At 62.6% G+C, this 17,671-nt stretch overlaps 2 protein-coding genes across 2 annotated transcripts in view; both read left to right on the forward strand.

Annotated features, from left to right (window-relative positions):
* Positions 1–5,726: 5,726 nt before the first annotated feature.
* On the forward strand, positions 5,727–11,136 carry DES (desmin). Its single transcript, XM_063161948.1, has 9 exons — positions 5,727–6,362; positions 7,810–7,870; positions 8,046–8,141; positions 8,231–8,392; positions 8,479–8,604; positions 9,278–9,498; positions 9,631–9,680; positions 9,989–10,071; positions 10,193–11,136. Exons 1-9 carry the CDS (start codon positions 5,812–5,814, stop codon positions 10,232–10,234), a joined length of 1,392 nt encoding a protein of 463 aa, XP_063018018.1. The 5' UTR covers positions 5,727–5,811; the 3' UTR covers positions 10,235–11,136.
* Positions 11,137–13,501: 2,365 nt separating this feature from the next.
* The window catches only part of SPEG (striated muscle enriched protein kinase), a 38,100-nt gene continuing 33,930 nt past the window's right edge, over positions 13,502–17,671 (forward strand). Inside the window, exon 1 of the mRNA XM_063161950.1 lies at positions 13,502–13,925. Within this exon, the coding sequence (XP_063018020.1) occupies positions 13,517–13,925 (409 nt within the window). The 5' untranslated portion in view covers positions 13,502–13,516. The remainder of the gene's footprint in view (positions 13,926–17,671) is intronic.

Genomic DNA, 17,671 nt, shown 5'->3' on the forward strand with positions numbered 1-17,671 from the left:
AACAAGGCACAAACCCGTGGTCCCATGTTGGAGGCAAATGTCTCTGAGCAACAGCAATGCACTGGGTTCTGAGCATTGGCACGGTGGCAGGGCAGCACCCAAGCTGCCTGTCAGCCCCAGGAGCACTCCCAAGGGATAGGACCCCTTGGTCTTGCATGGATTAGGGTGCCTCCCACCCTTGTCTGGGTTCCCTTCATGGGCTGGGTGCAGCAGCAAGGTTTTGGGTTTCATCAGTCTTCATGCATCATTTCCCAGCAGGGTCCTTTCTTCCTAGCAATGTGTATGTGGCCTTGGGAGATGGACGTGGCAGCCTGTGAGTGCTGCATGGGGTCCAGGTGTTGGGTGCCAGCTGGATTCCCAGCTCCTGAGTCACCCGTGTGGGCACCCTGTGAGCTGGAGATGCTGTCTGTGTTCTGAGGACTGGAAACTGGTGGTCCTGCTGCCCCTGACCCTGTGACCTGTCGTGCTGAGAGCTCCTGACAGCTCTGGATTTATGCTCCCAGCCCCCAGCACCTGCCTCTCCCCACCACCAAATGAGAACGAGCTCTCCCACTGCCTAGCACCCTGCAAACAGACAGCTGGAGGGTCTCCATGTCAACCACAGCACAACACAGGGCCAGACCCCCCCCAGGCCAGGCTGGAGATGGGCTGGGAGCAGGCTGGGAGCACCCAGCACTCCAGCCCGGAGCTGGGATACGTGTGTCAAAGGCACTTGTGTGCCAGACAGCCATCCCCACGCTCCTCCTGCCAGCATCACCCCCCTGCTGCCAGAACTCAGCTCGGGGCCAGAAGCTCTTGAATGGTTCCCAGGCTGTGCCTGAGGGACACCTGAGGACATTTAGAGCCCTGGCTCCCAGCGGTGGATGCCCAGAGGGGATGGGTACCCAGCGGGTGCTCGGGGTGGATGGCTCCCGAGGGGTGTGTGTGCAGGGGCAGGGCGTGCCTGCCTCGGGGCTGTCAGAGCAGCCGTGAGTGGCAGGGCCGGGTGTGGCCTCTGTCCAGCCCCGCCGCTGCGAGCAAAGGGCAGTGCCTCGGCGTGCCACAGCTATTCCCGGCACAGCGGGACTTCCAGAAAAAGCTCCTGATGGCTATATCCGGGTGGGCTCTGACTCACCCCGGGCTGGGTGCCAAGGGCTGCACAGCACCTGCTATGGTTGCCCCCTACCCCATCACCGTGCTCCTGGAAAGACAGTGCTGCTGTCCCCCATCCCGTGCTACCCCACGGATCATCCAGAGCAGCGGGGAGCCACAGGCAGCCCTTCCAAAACGGCATCAGCTCCTCCTCCACATGTATGCACCCTGCTGCTGGGCTCGTGTGTGCCCAGGGGTGCCTGGCAGGGAAGGGCCAGCAGGGACAGGGCGCCGTGGTCCTTCCTGTGTCCCCTGGCAGCCCAGGTGGGGTTCTGGGCAGGCTTTGTAAGAGAAGTGTTCCCTGCTGGCAGCAGGCTCTGGGGACGGGCAGGCAGTTCTTAGCCCTCCCTGCTGGAAGGGGTTAATGGAAAGATGGCCCAGGACAAAGACTGTAAACACAGCAGAGCTCCAGGAAGTGCCACCCCCTTCTCCCAGTGCCTGCCAGGCTGCCGGACCCCCCCTTGCCAGCCCTGCCAGGATGAGCAAAGGGATGGCATCCATCGAGGCGGTCCCCCGCATCCCGGCCCACGTGTCTGAGCATGGGAAAGTGAAATCAGCGCCCAGGAATTGCTGGAGGCTGAGCGAGCAGCCGCCATGCCTTACGTGAGCCGCCAGCGATGCGGCGGGTGCTGCTGCCTCATCTCACTGGCATGGCTGACGCTATCGAGGCCTGCAGCATCCCCAGGGACACTCAGCCACTCCGTCATCCCCACGGCCACGTGGATCACAAGGGCAACTTTGGTATCTCCACAGCACTGGGAAGGTGAATGTCCCCATGGACCATGAGGGCAGGACACCCTTTAGCCTGCCCCTAGGCAGCAGGGATGGGGGAACATCCCCAACTTCCCCATGGACCACAGGGCCAGCTCTAGATGAGTGATGGAGCAGGGGTATGAGTCAAGCATCTGCATGGACATGGAAGTAGCTGGTCTCGGCCATCACCTACACAGGGCAACAGCTCACCCCCAGCATGCTCGTCACACATGGGGGCAACAACTTGCCCAGAGGACATACAAAGACCGAGGGAGGTGATCAAACACCTCCCAGCATCTATACAGGTTGCCTCTGGACACCCCTGGCATCCATGCTTGCCGTGGGGGCATGCAGGCACCCCCAGCATTCTCTGCCACTCACAGACAGGACAATGTCCTCAGCATCCCCATCACCTGGGGACATGGGGGTGGGGACCAAGAGCAAACAGACAGTCTGTGCACCCCCTGGTCCTGAGCTCTGGAATGGGCAAAGGCATGGGGGCAGCTGGGATGAACAGCGGGTGTGGGGGGAATGGAGACTTTACCCACCAGCTCCTGGGACCCCATCAGGCCAGTCTGGGCCTTGGTCCAGGCAGGGAGGGAGAACCACCTCCTATTTAGACAATAGCATGCACCATGGATCCGTCAGCACTGGGGAATGGGCCACACACTCCTTCCCTCTTAGGGTAAAGGCGCCTGGGAGGCTCATGGCTGTAAAAGGAGCGGGACGAAGGAAGACAGCCAGGGGTCAGGAGGGAGGGGAATGGACACCCCCGCTGCTTCATTCCCATTCTCATTCCCATTTCTCAACTCACCCTTAAGCTAAGGCCAGGCATAAGGGGGCATTGGGTCCTGGTGGCAGGGCACAGGGACAAGGAAGGGCCAGCACCCTGTCCCCACATCCTGTCTAGCTTCAAGCCCCAAGACACCCACAGCCCAAGGAGGCTGTGCTGGGTTTAAATCCTGGGGGAATGGCAGGGAGGGAGGGAGGGCCAGGAGGGAGGGGCGGCTGCAGGATGCAGCTGGCTTTGCTCACAGGGATGTCATGAGCAGAGGGAGTTGTTTGACATTCCAGCTCCAAACGCCTTCCCGGCAGCAGTCTCATCCAAGATTTGATGGAAACTGGGACCAGGCCAGTGCGGGGGTTCAGGAGCCACTTCCCAGGCTCCACTGGTCTGGGTCAGCCCGGCCTGGGACGGAGCTGTGGAGAGGCTGCACGGGCTGGACAGGACAGGAGGCAGCCCTGCTCTTCTGGCCTCCTCACTTTCTGCAGCCTCTGGGTCTGTAGCTGGCACAGAGTGTTTGGCGCCTTTTCCGTGGGACTCAGGCAGGGTCTCTGGTCCTGCTCTTCATCCCTCCTTCCTGGCATGCTGGGTCCCCCAAGCTGACGGGGATTTCCTAAGAAGCTTGTTTGCCCTCTGCAAGACGTGGGGCCCCTGCTTGCTCAGAGCCATGCCGGAAGGCTGTCACCACAGCTGAGGAAGGGCCACTTCAAACAGGGCAGGGTCAGGAGGATACTCCCAGTTAACCCCTCTGCGCTGCTTCCCCTCCAAGCAGCAGTGCCCAAGAGTGCATTTCCCCTCCCTGGAGCACCCCAACCCTGCCCCCACCTGCTCTGTGGGATGAGGATGGGAACAAGGGCTACCCAGGCCTGAGATGGGATTTGCATCACCTTTCCATTACCTGAAACCTACCAGGGCAGGGTGCCAGGCACTTCTGGACACTATCCCTGAGGAGTCCATGCTCCCCACAGTCCCAGCTGGCACAGCAGCGGGGTGGGGTCATGGAAAGGGACGACTGAACTCTGTTCCTGGTGCTGTGCTGTCCCAGATGCCCTGAGTCCCCCTCACAGGGCACCCACCTGCCCCTCTGCACTCCAGCCAAGGGCCGCTTGCTGGAACTTGCGGCACGGGCAGGGCACACGTGCGGCGCTCTGGGATGTGCAGGGCATACTCGGAATGGGGCCAGAAGGAGGAAGGATGCTGTCTGTTTTTCCATCTACTCTCCCCCCACAAGCCCCCCCTTTCTTCCATTCTCTCCCTGAGCTGGGATGAAACAACCTCATCTGGAAATACCTTCCCTTTTAAAGGCAGGCTCCTCCAGGCAGCTTGTACTCTCTGGGAAGACGCTACATCACTCTGCAATGGGAGGCTGGGAGAGGCTCCAGGGATGGGGGCTTGCAGGAGCAGGAGGGATGCAGGGCACTGGGCACCTGCATGTCTGTGGGGCCCACCCAGGCTTTAGCTGGCTGCCCAAGTGACATGGAGCAGGGAGGCAGCAGGGGGGAGTTCCTCCCAGAGCCAGGGCAGTGGAGAATGCTTCCATGAACAAGCCCGGGCCTTCGCCTGATGCTGCCATGGGTGAGCCGTGGCATTGCTTGGCTTCTGCGTTACAGCCAGGACAGAAGGCTGGGGGTGCAGGGCCAGGTAGGGCTGAGTGCTGTCCTGCTGCTGAGTCACCCTGTGCCCAGTGGCACAGCGGTCCCCTCCAGCAGGGCCTTCAGGGACAAAGGCACTGGGGCTGAGCCAGCTGACGTCAGCCAGAAGAGCCCAGCTTGGGCAGAGCTGGGGGTCACCAGGTGTGCTGGAGGTCTGGGAAGGAGGGGGTGCTGCCCAGGCAAGGGGAGCCCTCAGGAGGGTTTCCCCCAGCACAGGCACCCTTCCTCAGGATGTTCTTTTCAGCTGTTGTGGGTTTGTGCAGGCCCTAAGGGTCCCTGACCTGACCCACCGCTTGTCCAGGAAGCTGCAGTGGGGCTTTTCACATGAACTTAGAAATTCCCCATTCTGGGAGTTTCTGGGGAGCTGGGCTGGGCTGTCTGATCCCCAGTGTACTTCCTGGCCAAGGGGGAGACTGAGGAGACGGGGCAGAGCCTGCTGTGCCTTGGGATAACCTGGGGATGACGTTCTGCTTTTAGGGTGATGGGGATCAGAGAGGGGCTGGGGCTGCTCCAGGCAAGGTCCCCATCCAGCTGTGCTCTCCACATGCCTGGAGCAAGAAGGGTTAACAGAGTGCCTCCCCCACTATAAATACCACGTTTGTGTGTCCCACACCCCACGAGTATGAGCTGGGAAGGCTATTTTGGTTGAGTGCCTGCTGCTTTGGGAATGTGCCGGAGCGAGGACAGGGGCTGACGTCACCGTCACTGGGGCTCGGACCCAGCACCTGCTCGGGGTCACTCAGCAGCACTCCAAAAGCACCCAGACCCTGGCCAGTGCTCAGCCCCCCGTGTCAGAAAGAGGGTTTAGGTGGTGAGTCAGTACAAGCACACTCAGGGCAGGGCTGCCCCCGCATCAACCCCTCTCCAGGCCCTTCCTTGATCACTCTCTGGATGGGAGTCTGGCCCCACATGGAGACCTGAGCCTGGTGCTCTTGGCAGGGGGTGGGTCAGGGCATCATCGGGGCCGTTTGGGGTGCTCAAGACCAATTTGGGGATCATGGCTACCTGGCATGAGGTTTGGCTCAAGGGGGTCAAGTGATGCTGTGAAGGTTCCCTTCTTTCCCTTCATGGCGTCAGCCTAGGCTGGCTCTCTGTCTGTCTGTCTGTCTGTCTGTCCGGGCCCCTTTTGGGTGGCACTACATCCTCATAGGGGGTTCACCACCAGTCTGCCCCACTTGCTCCCCTCGCACCCCCAGGGTCGGGGCAAGAAGAGCAGTGGGGGCCGGTGTCGAGGCCTCCCGGGGAGCTGCGGGGGTGCCCAGGGCTCCTCGTGGGCGGGGGCGTGTGCAGGTGAGGGGCAGCGGGCGGGGGCTGCCGGCCCTCTCCCCCCGGCAGCATCCCGCAGCTGCCCGGCGGCAGGAGGGGCGGGGATGTCCGCAGGATACAAATAGCGGCGCGCCGTCCCCTCCCGACGCCTCTCCGAGCTGTGCCGGCCGCTCGCCAGCCCTCTGCCTGCTCCCTGCTCCGGCCTCGCCTCCCCACGCCGCCACCATGAGCCAGTCGTACTCCTCCAGCCAGCGGGTCTCTTCCTACCGCCGCACCTTCGGCGGCTCCCCGGTGTTCCCCCGAGCCTCCTTCGGGAGCAAGGGCAGCAGCGGCAGCTCCGTCACCTCCCGCGTGTACCAGGTGTCGCGCACCTCGGCCGTGCCCAGCCTGTCCACCTTCCGCACCACCCGCGTGACGCCGCTGCGCACCTACCAAAGCGCCTACCAGGGCTCCGGGGAGCTGCTGGACTTCAGCCTGGCCGATGCCATGAACCAGGAGTTCCTCCAGACCCGCACCAACGAGAAGGTGGAGCTGCAGGAGCTCAATGACCGATTCGCCAACTACATCGAGAAGGTGCGCTTCCTGGAGCAGCAGAACGCGCTCATGGTGGCCGAGGTGAACCGCCTGCGGGGCAAGGAGCCCACCCGCGTGGCCGAGATGTACGAGGAGGAGCTGCGGGAGCTGCGGCGCCAGATCGACGTGCTCACCAGCCAGAGGGCGCGTGTGGAGGTTGAGCGTGACAACCTGCTCGACGACCTGCAGAAGCTCAAGCAGAAGTGAGTAGGGGGAGCCCTGGAGAGTCCCTGTGGGCATCCATCAGTGCCTCTCCATCCCTAGGGGTGGGTGGGAGCAGGGCTTGCCCAGGCAGCTCTTCAGGTGCTGTCTGCCACCCTCGAGCCTTGTGCCCAGAGCCCACCATGACCCCAGTTCTCTGTCCCCCTTGAGCACTGTCTGGGCAGTGCCCAGAGGGGAGAGTGGCTCCCAGAGCAGGGGTGTCCCCTGTGCTCTCCCTTGCAGTGAGCCTGAAGCCAGGCTGTAACACCACAGGACTGGGAGATCAAAGTGCACCTCACCCCGGGGTCCCCATCTCTGCTCACACAGGGGAGGGCTGCTGGGCCCATGGGTGAGCTGAGCTCTGTGGGATGGATGGACAGACAGATGCAGTCAGACAGGCAGAAGTGAGGAGACAGGTAACCCAGGGAAGGGGCTCTATCAGCTCCAGACGTGAAGGAGGGAGGGGTGGAAGCAGCTGCACTTTCACAGGCCAGGGATGCTCCAGGCCTGCCCTGGGTGTCCATGGTGCCCTGTGAGCAGTGGGACACCCCAGAGATGCTGTGGACTTGGCTGGTGCTAGGGAAGAGAGTGGGGATTATTCACAAGGGTGGCCAGACTGAGGGAACCCCCAGGGACTGATGAGCGTGGGGAACCTGGCAGTAGGGGCAGATACTCAAGGGGAGCTATGTGTTCTGGTGATGGTCTACACCTTCCCTCCTGGACCCTGTGCCCTGGGGACACCATTCCCTCGGGGTGACACAGCCTGCTGCCCCTTTCTGTAACCCCAGCCACCACCACAGACAGCCAGCGCTGGGGTCCTCCCTGATGCTGGGGAGCTGGGGGTGGTGGCATGGAGGAACTCTCAGTGACAGGGGAGGAGCAGGGCCCAGAACAAACGGGTGTTGGGTTTCTGCCACCCCATGTGCCAGCACCACCTGGGCGCCTCCATCTCCTCCCCGCTGCCTTTCCACTGACGTGCAGCCTGCGGTACTGTTCCCTTCCTTGACACAAGCCTGGATCTCCAGCCCTGACTGAGCCTCCCCCACAGCAGTCCCCACCTCAGATCCCATCCCCGAGCATTGCTGAAACCTGTCTGTGCTGCTGCTCTCCCTGGGAGAGCTCAGCTGGTGGCCATCTCTTGGACTGCCTGTGTTGGATCCTGCGCTCTGTCCCCCCAGCTGCTGGTCACTCTCCCCTATAAGGGCTGGGCAGTGTGCGTGGCACTGAGCTGACCTCATGTCTTTGTGATCTCTCTGGCGTTGACTATAATAGGGAATGGGAGGAAGAGCCCCTGGCCCCCCGCCAGTCCCCTGCTGCCTGCCGGGAACACAGGACAATCTGTTTTCTTCCTCTTGGGCCTTGCTGGGCTTAAGGACAGCTCGGGGGGACACCAACACAGAGGGAGGGAGCTCCCTCCAGACCCCCCTAGCCTCCCTTCTCTGCCTACAGGCTGCAAGAGGAGATCCAACTGAAGGAGGAGGCTGAGAACAACCTCGCTGCATTCAGAGCTGTGAGTACCTGTCCCCTTAGGGTGGCATGGGAACCCTACCCTCCTTTCCACCCCCATCTCCCCCCAGCAGCCTGGCCCCAGCACCAGGGCATGGTCCTGGACACAGCTATGCACCTTCCAGCCCTCATGCTCTCCCTGCCATCCCTCACTATCCCTCATCCTGTGTCCCTCCCAGGATGTGGATGCAGCCACACTAGCACGCATTGACCTGGAAAGACGGATCGAGTCCCTGCAGGAGGAGATCGCCTTCCTCAAGAAGGTGCATGAAGAGGTAGGTCAGAAGTGGCACCCTTTTCCAATGGCACTCACAGGGCAGTGAAAACGGAGTGGGTGCCCTGAGGTGTCACCTTGTCCCCGCAGGAAATCCGGGAGCTGCAGGCACAGCTGCAGGAGCAGCACATCCAGGTGGAGATGGACATCTCCAAGCCTGATTTGACGGCCGCGCTGCGGGACATCCGTGCTCAGTATGAGAGCATTGCTGCCAAGAACATCGCCGAGGCCGAGGAGTGGTACAAGTCCAAGGTGCGGGAGACAGCGGGCTCGGGCTGGCCCCAGCACAGGGGGCTCCACCTTGGCCATCCCCACTGACCCAGGTGCTCTGTCCCCAGGTGTCTGACCTGACACAGGCGGCCAACAAGAACAACGATGCGCTGAGGCAGGCCAAACAGGAGATGCTGGAGTACCGGCACCAGATCCAGTCCTACACCTGCGAGATTGATGCCCTCAAGGGCACGGTGAGCTAAGGGCAGCACTGAGAAATCCCCAGCTTCCCTGCAGGGACCTGCTGCTCCAAGGCTACTCAGGGACATCTCTGGGGTGGGGGGGCTCTTCCCAGCTCTCTGAGTTGCTGCTGCAGGGGGCCTTGTACCCCACATTTGGGCTGCACCTCCCCCAGCAGTAGCCGGGGCTCCTGCAAAGTATTTTGGCAGAGTCCTGGAATCAAAGTGCAGATTGTAAAATGTGACCCAGCCTGGGAGGCTCCAGGCAGGCGGGCACAGGGCTCAGGGTGTCTGGTTGCAGGCTGGCAAGGTGGTTGCAAACAAACAGAGCACAACAGTCCCATTCTGGCACAGTCGTGGTCGCAGGAGCCAGCCAGCAGGCACCAGTGCCACCCCCAGGCAGCCATCCAGTGCTTCTGCAGCTCTCTGTGCTGGAGTAGGATGGCTTTGCTGGGGGACCTGGGCACCAGAGCGCTGGGGTTGCCCAGTACATGCCCAGCTTGCCCCCATGAGTCCCTGATGCCTGGCACTGGGCAGGTGAAGGGTTACAGTCACTCATCATGGTCCCACACCAGCTGAACCCAGCCCAGGGCTGACCAGGGCTCTCCCCAGGATGCCCTGGCATCCCCAGCTCCCACCCCTGTCTCCTCTGGCTCCCCTGTCTCACTGAGCACCCCCATGTCCCCAGAATGACTCGCTGATGCGGCAGATGCGGGAGATGGAGGAGCGCTTTGCAGGGGAGGCCGGCGGGTACCAGGACACCATTGCCCGCCTGGAGGAGGAGATCCGGCACCTGAAGGATGAGATGGCCCGGCACCTGCGCGAGTACCAGGACCTGCTCAATGTCAAGATGGCCCTGGATGTGGAGATCGCCACGTACCGCAAGCTGCTGGAGGGAGAGGAGAACCGGTGAGTGCAAGGGGGGTGGGACATACTGGGGGAACTGGCAGGGTCAGCGGATTTAGGGGGGCCAACTTTATGAGGACACATCTGAGGGTTAGGGCTGGCTGGAACTAAGCTTTCCCCTCTGTGTTCCCACAGGATCAGCATTCCCATGCACCAGACCTTCGCTTCTGCACTCAATTTCCGAGGTGAGTCTCACTCCATGAGGAAGGGGATCTGGGAAACGTCCCCCGTGTTCCCCACTTTTGGGCAAATGTCTCTCCTGGGGGGTTGTAGCCAGGCTGGCAGGCTGGGGACACACAGGTGCCACACAGAGCCCCCCTATGGGGCACTTGTTAGGGTGTTGCTGTGAACCGAGGGGGGATTAAACCAAGGCTGCTGAAGCTCCTCGGTGACCCCACGGCTGTGTTCCCATGCCACACGTCCCTGTGGTGCCATCCTCTGTCCCTATGCCACACGTCCCTGTGGTGCCATCCTCTGTGTCCTCCTCCTGCAGAGACCAGCCCAGAGCAACGGGGCTCCGAGGTGCACACCAAAAAGACCGTGATGATCAAAACCATCGAGACCCGTGACGGGGAGGTGAGCGCAGGGTGGCTCCGGAGGGTGCTGGGGAGGGAGGGGACCGAGGACGGCGCCTGTTCCCGCGCTCGGGGCTCTGCTGCGACACGGCGTGGCGTCTCACGGTGCCTCTCTCCCGCAGGTGGTGAGCGAGGCGACTCAGCAGCAGCATGAAGTGCTGTAGAGGAGGCTGCTCCAGCAGCCCACCGGCACCTTCTGTCCCTGCCTCCGTCCCTCGGCCATGCCCCCCTCCTGCCCCCCAGCTCGCCTCTCGGCGCTCCCCCGACCCTGCCTGAGGAGTCTCCCCCATGCAGCTGCCTCTGGGCCCCCCGCACCCCCTGGGCTCTCTCCTCCGGCTTCTAAAGGCTCGCTCTGCTTTCGCAGCTTCGCAGCAGCAACGCCAGCGTCAGGATCAGGCCGTGGCCGGGGGGCGGCAGGAGGGAGGGACGGGACAGGTGGCAGGGGCTGGGGGGAGCAGGTGGTGGCCTGGGCCAGCTCCACGGAGAGCCGGACGGTCCCAGCAGCGGGTTCTGGATCCCCCCAGAGTCCCCTTCCCACCCTGGGCACAGGCTTGGGGCTCATCCCACTCGAGTGGGGACCCCTCCCCACTCCAGCACCGCCGGCCACCCCGGAGCTGGCATTTCTCCGGGTGCACGGCGGCGATGCTAGGGATGGGGAGAAGCTAGGCATGGTCTGGGCTGAGCCCCCTCTTCTCTGCCCAGCTCAGAGAGGGGGACCCAGCCTGCGTGTCCCCCCAGCCCAGGGGGGCTCGGCCCTTCGCTCCCCCCGGCCCCAGAGGCAGCCCCGTGGGGCAGAGGAGGGCAGTGCCCGCCCCTCCCCGTGGCGGCGACCCCCAGCAGCAGGAGGCTGCACCGTGGGGCCAGGCTCATCAGCCGAGAGGGTACCCGTAGGTGGACACAGGAGAGAGGAGGAGTGAGTGAATGGGAGAGAGGGGGGAGAGGATGAGAGGAGCCGGAGAGAGGCCCGGGGGGCCAGGGCAGGCATCCCCAACCCTTGCCCCACGCACCCCCACCCCACCACCTGTATGAGACTCTTCAGGCGGCTGAAATAAACAGCGGAGCATCACCCTGTGGTCTCAGTGCATCTCTGGGACAGAGAGAGGCTGGGGTGGTGGGGAGGCATCACAAGGGCAGGTGGATGGATGAGCCAGCAGCTCTTTGGGCTGTCTGCTCCCTAGGCTGCTGGGCTCCCCAAAAGGTGTGTGTTGCTCTCACTGAAGGTTCTCGAGCATTTTGCTGCCTGAGGTGACGGGTTTCCCAGTTGCACTGGGTGGGAAAGTCCTGCTGGGACAGGGAACAGTGACAGCTAAGCCCTGAGCAGGTTTGAAGGGGCTCTGGGGTGATGGTTCTGTATCTCCCTCACACACCCAGGGTCACATACCATGTTCTGGTGGCTCTCAGCTGCACAGCTACCTCCTTTATACCCCCAATTAGAACCAACCCAAATCCACATCTGCCTGGGACTTTTCCAAGCCCCTCCAAGTGTCACCAACCTGCAAGCAGAGCCATCCTCATTCCTAAGTGTCCTACACCCTGTGAGCATCAGACCCAGCACCCTGTGCTTGCATCCCAGGCTCAGCCTCCAACCCCAGCCTGCCAACACAGTATGCTCTCTTCATCCCAACACACAAGCCCCTCTCCCTGTGCTCAGGTTATGGGCATCTTGGTTTCAGCTCCTTCATCCCAGCAATGGGGGATGCTGCAGTGGAGCCCAGAGCTGAGCATCCCATGTGGGAGAGCAATTCAGGATTGCTCTGCCCTGGGAGATATTGGAGGGTCCACAGAACTCTGCCAGCAGCAGATGCCAGGGGGGCAGTGGGCTTGGCGCGGGGTGATGTTTTAGGGACAAGGCGTGTGCTACCGCCAGCAGTGGGGAGTGGTCTGGGGGCGTCCCTGATGGAGAGGCCAGCGCGGCAAACCCCAGCTGGGACGTGTTGGATCTCAAGGGATGTCTCCAGCAGGTGGCCCTGTGACATCGTGGACAGTGCCCAGGTTGCATGGGTCCCGGCCGGCCCAGGCTGGCTGTGCCAGAGTTCAGCCCCTGGGGGCAGGCTGGGGACAAACATTCCTTTGCCTGCAGAGCAGGGAAGAGGCCCCCAGGCCCCTTCTGGGGCTGGCTCCGCCACTCTGCAGCCAGGCTGTGGTTCTAGCAAGGCATCCCATCCCAGTCCATTGTGCCCAGCCATCCCAGCTGTGAAACCCTGGGATTTCCTCCTTGCCAGTGATGCTCCACTGATGCTGGCACCCTTGGGCTGGTGGCAGCGGGCTGTGCCAGAGCAGCCGGGGCTGGCCTGCAGCTGGGAAGCACCGTGTCGTGTGGCTGGCCTCCTGCTCGCGCAGATTTACAGCCCCTGGCGCGGCGGCTGGGGCCGGGTGCCGAGGCTGCCGAGGCTCCAGGAGATGGGGAAGCCCTGCCATGCCCAGGATGGCCTGGCAGCACCTGGCACAGACCGTGCCTGACTGCTCGCTGCCCGGAGCCCGCCGTGTGGTGGCTCCCACAGGATGCCCCAAGGCCGAGCAGCTCCAGCAGGGCTGGCGGGAGCCACACTGCCCAGGGCTGAGGCAGGGGCCCAGTGAGAGAAATGGAGTCCTGCTGTGTTTGCAGCCCTCCTTCCGGGCAGGGAGGATTGTGGCGGTCAGGGATGCTGGGAGCCCCAGCTCTGCTGCCTGCTGGGATCGGAGCTGAGGGGCCCTGAGGGCCGGCTCCTGCCGCGGGCCTTGCGTTGCAGGAAGCGTCACGGTGTCCTTTCCCTCCGCATGCCGTCAGGGTCCCTCTGTGCCCCGATCCAATGACACCGCCGGCGAAGGGGAAGCGGGGGAGGAAGGCTGGGTCCCCCCCAGCCTCTCAGCTAATATGGAAAGGTGCTGGCCCTTTTCTATCTTTGCAAGTGGAGCTGGGCTGCAGGGACGGGGCAGCAGGCGCGGAGAGGGGGAGCCCGGCCAAGGAATGTGACATATCAGAGGCAGCTGCCACTTGAGGAGAGGGGGCAGAGGGAGCGCAGCTCGCCGGGGGCTGCGGGACGGGCCAGGGGAGGGGGGGACGCCACGGCCCCAGCGCGGGGACGGCGCGGCGAGCGGGCAGCACCCGCGGGACTCGCACCGGGCCGGCGAGGAGCAGGTGCCGAGGCGCTGGGCGGGCTGGGGCTGCCGCAGGGCGAGGGGTGTGAGCGCCACGCTGCACAGGGTGCTCGGTGAGGGGCGGCGGGGCGAGCAGGAACCCGAGTCCCAGCCTAAATATAGTCCCTCGCTTGCCCACGGTGCTGCGACCTCTGGGGCCGCAGCCTGTGGGGGGAGGCACCGCACCGGAGGGCATTCGGGCTGGGGGTCGCCACTGCCCCAGCGCCCCAGTCAGGCACCCCCAGAGCGCAGGCAGGGGGAGAAGAAGGGCACAACGTGCGGGTCTGGGGTGACAGGGGCGGCGGGTGGTGCTGGGGGAGCTGCAGACCATGCACCGGGCACAGGGGCGCGGCGGCACCGGCAGGGCTGCGGGGGAGCCCCGGGCAGCCCCGCCGAGCCCCGGCATCCCCCCGAAGCGCGCCAAGGTCACGGCGGAGCCGGGGCCGGCCCAGGAGGGCTCAGCTCGCCCGGCAGCGCCGAGCTTTGTGAGGAAATTGAAGAATGCAGCGATCGGCACCGGCTGTGACATCCGGCTGCGAGTGGTGGTGGTGGGCAACCCCCGGCCCAGCCTGCGCTGGTACCGAAACGAGGAGCAGCTGGCGCAGGGTGGGGAGGAGTATGGCACCCTCTGGATCCGCGACAGCAAGAAGGAGGATGCCGGTGTGTACACGTGCGTCGCCGAGAATGAGCAGGGAGAGGCCATGACCAGCGCTGTGCTGGCCATCATTGACATGGAAGGTAAGGGTGACGTGGCCACCAGCAGCAGGGCTGCTGGGCTTTGCTGTGCCCACCCTGCTGTGGTGGCTCTCCAGCCTGGAACGAGCATGTGGCTACAGTACCCCCTGCCAGGCCAGGCTGGATGCCAGGCCTGGGCACAGAGGTGTTGGGAGCATGTGATGCCAAGCCTGCTCGGGGCAGGAGGAGAGAGAGAGAAAAGAGACAAGAGAGAGAGAGAGATGGGGATTTGGCACATGGTACTGGTGGTACCACCCACCAGAGCCACCAACACGGTCCTCAGCACCCCCCACCAGCTGCCCACGGGCAGAACTCCCGTAGGGTCACCATAACAGCTTTACCAGGCTTTGGAAATGCGCCGGGTGAACTGGAACGGCAATGGGACTAGCAGGAGGAGGAGCCTAATGTGAGAGGTGGGGCTGGCAAGTAGGCGGAGCCTGTGTCTCTTCGATGTGCGAGACCGGGTAGTTAATTAGCCAAGGCAAATTAACAAGCGTTTGCTCATCCCAGTGGCAGCCCCCCTGCTCATCACCATCACCCCTGGGTGCAGCAGTCAGAGCGGGAGTGCATGGGCACTGCTGCCCTGGCATGGGTGGGCTTCATCCTGCAGGTTTGGGGCTCAGCCCCCTCTGCCTCATCACCGTGGAATCATGCTATCATAGAGTTATTTATGTTGGAAAAGACCTCTAAGATGATCAATCCAACCCTTAACCCAGCACTGCCAAGCCTACTGGTAAACCATGTCCCTAAGTGCCGCATTTACGTGTTTTCTAAATATCCAGTGATGGTGACTCCACCACTTCCCTGGTCACTCTGTTCCAGTACTTGACAACCCTTTTGGTGAACAAATTCTTCCTCGTGGAGGATGGATGTCTCCTCCCTGGGACACTGAAGGCCTGAGTGTTGGGCAGTGTGGAGGCGGGTGGCGCTGCTCTGAGATGTGAGATGTGCTGTCTGCATGGGACAGCGAGGATGGGAGTGAGGGAAGCAGCACTGAGCCCCGAGGCTCCAGGAAAGGAGCTGCACTGGGACTCTGCAGCACAGGAGGCACACCAGAGGTGCTGCACCTTGAGCAGGGAGCTGGATGACTGTGGCAGGTCAGGAGGAGCTGTCACAATGCTGAAGGGGAGCACTGAGGCAGGAGTGTGGAGAAGTGGTGTTTGGAGGATGGAGGAAGGTTTATGTGCAGGTCAGGAGCCTGGCAGAGTAGCGGGAGGAGCAGAGGAGTGTGCAGCAGGGATTCTGCCCTGCAGTGAGCCTGTGTGGAGTCACTGTTCATCACACAGTAGTCCCTTGGGGACCGTGCACCTTTGGTGCAGTTGGGTGTGGGGTGAAGTGTGTGCGGAATGGGAGATGTGCACTGCCCTGGGGAGGGCAGCCTGTCCTGGGCACACAGCAGCTGGGTCACCCTGTTTCCATGCTCTGGTGTGCAGCTGCACCCCTCCATGGCCACACCAGCCTGGGCCCCAGTGGTGCTGCCCAGCAGCAGCACAGGCTGATTTCCCCAGGTGCCCGTTCCCGTTGTGCTGACGCACTCTTCCCTGCTCCCAATTCCCAGCAGCCAGCCCTCACCACCGCCTTTCTGGGGCAGCTGAGGGAGGGACTGAGCAGCCAGGATTGCCTAACCTGCAGTGTGAATGTCACCCTGCCTTGGGCACTCCTCCCAGCAGGCTCTTGGCCATGGATGCACCACCATTGAGCAAACAGCCTCCCAAAAAGGCATCCCTGGGCCAGAGACACCTCTGGAGCTGTGCAGGCTTTGGGGCACTGGGTTGAGCGAGGAGCAGGACGGCCCTTGGTGTGGCTTTGCCACTGTGGTGGCAAAGAGCTGTCTTTGTCGTGTGCTGTGGCAGTGCCAAGAGAGTGCCCCATCCTGCCAGGTGCTGGATAGGTCTGCAGGGATCACGGAAGTTCCACTCAGAGCTCTGCCATCCTTGTACTGGGAAGGGACACCCCATCCTTGTTCCTGGGGCACTGAGCTAGGTCATCAGCCACTTCTAGGGCAAGAGGGATGTGTGCAGGGTCCCCAGGCAGGATAAAGTCTTTCTCTGGACTTGGCATCCCAGGCCTCTGTGTCTGGAGGTATTGGAATGCCCTTGCTCCATTGGCAAGATCAGCTTTTTCTCTGGACTTGGGGTCCTGGTTCTTTGTGTCTGGAGGTGTTGTGGTGTCCTTGCTCCATCTGCCCCTCTCTGGTGGGCACAGAGCCCCTTTTCTCCCTGGTGTACTGCCAGGCTGAGGATCTCTGTGGGGCCAGCGCTGGCTCTCCCCAGGGTGGCTCAGGTCTCTGCTGGTGGCCTGGGGGGGCTGCCAGTCTCTGTACTCAACCTGGGGAGCTCCTCCTGCGCCAGCTCAGCAGTCCCCCTCGCTCACACAAGCCCGATTTAGCTTCTCTAATCTCTTGCCCTGAATCTGTCGCTCCACCCCACTAATGATTTCTCCTGCTCTTCTCCCAGGTTCCCCGAGTGCGTCAGTGCTCACTGAGGGAAGTGGGGAGAGCGTGTGTGGGGCTGGCCAGGCTGATGCAGGTGCTGCCAGGGGCACAGATCCCCACTGTCCCACGCTGTCCCCACCATGCCCCACTGCACTGTCCCTGTCCTGCTGCAGGCCCTCCCTAGTGCCACAGCCCCATAGGTGCAGGCAGAGTGCATTGACCCTCCTCACACCAGCACCAGGCCGCTCCAGGGGCTTCCCACGTTCACCCAGGGAGCCTCCAGATCCTTCCAGACAGCCCTGGCCCCTGCCACAGCTCCATTGCTCCTGGACTTGCTAAAGCCTTTATCACCTCTCAGCTGCATCTCCTGAATTTTTTCCCTGCAAACTGGATTAAATCACCTCTAAAGAACCCGAGCTAATCTCCTTTTAGAGCCCAGCCCTCGTTCACTGTGCCAGCGCTGCCTGATCCTCCCCACCCAGGCTGCCTCTCATTTCAAGGTTGGCTGTGTCCATCTTGGGTTCCCAGTGCAGGGCCTTGCTCCATTTGCCTCCACCTGCACTCAGCAATCAAACTGTCTTGGAGCCTTCCCTCTGTCCAGGAAACAGCCTGAACCTGCCTGGATTTGGGGCAGGAAAGGGGACAGAGACTTCCTGTGTGTGGTGGCCCTGCACAAACCCTTGCTGTGCGAGGAATTACAGTGGGGGCACGTTGGCATAGTTTTCAGCTGATGGTGCATGGCAGTGGCAATGGAGCCCACTGGGGATGGCTGTGCTGACAGTGTCCCTGGCGGCTCAGCATCTCTGGCCATTTATCTCAGTGCCTAATTTTAGTCCCACAGCTTGCAGCTCCGTGCCTGTGTTTAATGCCAGCTGCCCCAGAGTGGCTCCCACCTCTGCCCCCATCCACCTGGGCAGGGGTCTGGTGTGGTGCCCACGCGTGCCAGACTGCCATGCAGGGTCTGTCAGAGCGGTGTCTGCCCCCGGTGGCGAGCGGGGTGCTGGGTGCAGCTGTCCAGTCAGTCACCTCCACCCCTGCCCTCTCGCCTGCTGCTGGAGGGTTATTTTTGCTGAGGAATGTGCCATCCCCTCGGATTCTGGCAGCCTGCAGGGCTTGTGTTACAGGCAAGAGGCTGAAACCCAGGCCTGCAGCTGGGTAAATATAGCACCAATATTCGGGACTGCAGGAGGGGACGGCAGCCTCTTCCTCCTTCCAGGGCTGCCGTCACTGCCATTGCCTTTCCTGCCTCCTGACACCAGGTTGCTGGTTGCTTCCACCGTGCTGCCTGCACTCTTGCCTGCTTTCCCCCACAGCC

Source organism: Melospiza melodia, chromosome 8, assembly GCF_035770615.1.
Source record: "Melospiza melodia melodia isolate bMelMel2 chromosome 8, bMelMel2.pri, whole genome shotgun sequence".
Classification (NCBI taxonomy): Eukaryota; Metazoa; Chordata; class Aves; order Passeriformes; family Passerellidae; genus Melospiza; species Melospiza melodia.

Excerpts from the sequence above, each read along its gene's own strand:
- DES (XM_063161948.1), top strand. The coding sequence starts at position 5,812 with ATGAGCCAGTCGTACTCCTCCAGCCAGCGGGTCTCTTCCTACCGCCGC. Across the intron at positions 6,363-7,809 it reads CTGCAGAAGCTCAAGCAGAA|GCTGCAAGAGGAGATCCAAC; the intron begins GTGAGTAGGGGG and ends CTCTGCCTACAG. Across the intron at positions 7,871-8,045 it reads ACCTCGCTGCATTCAGAGCT|GATGTGGATGCAGCCACACT; the intron begins GTGAGTACCTGT and ends TGTCCCTCCCAG.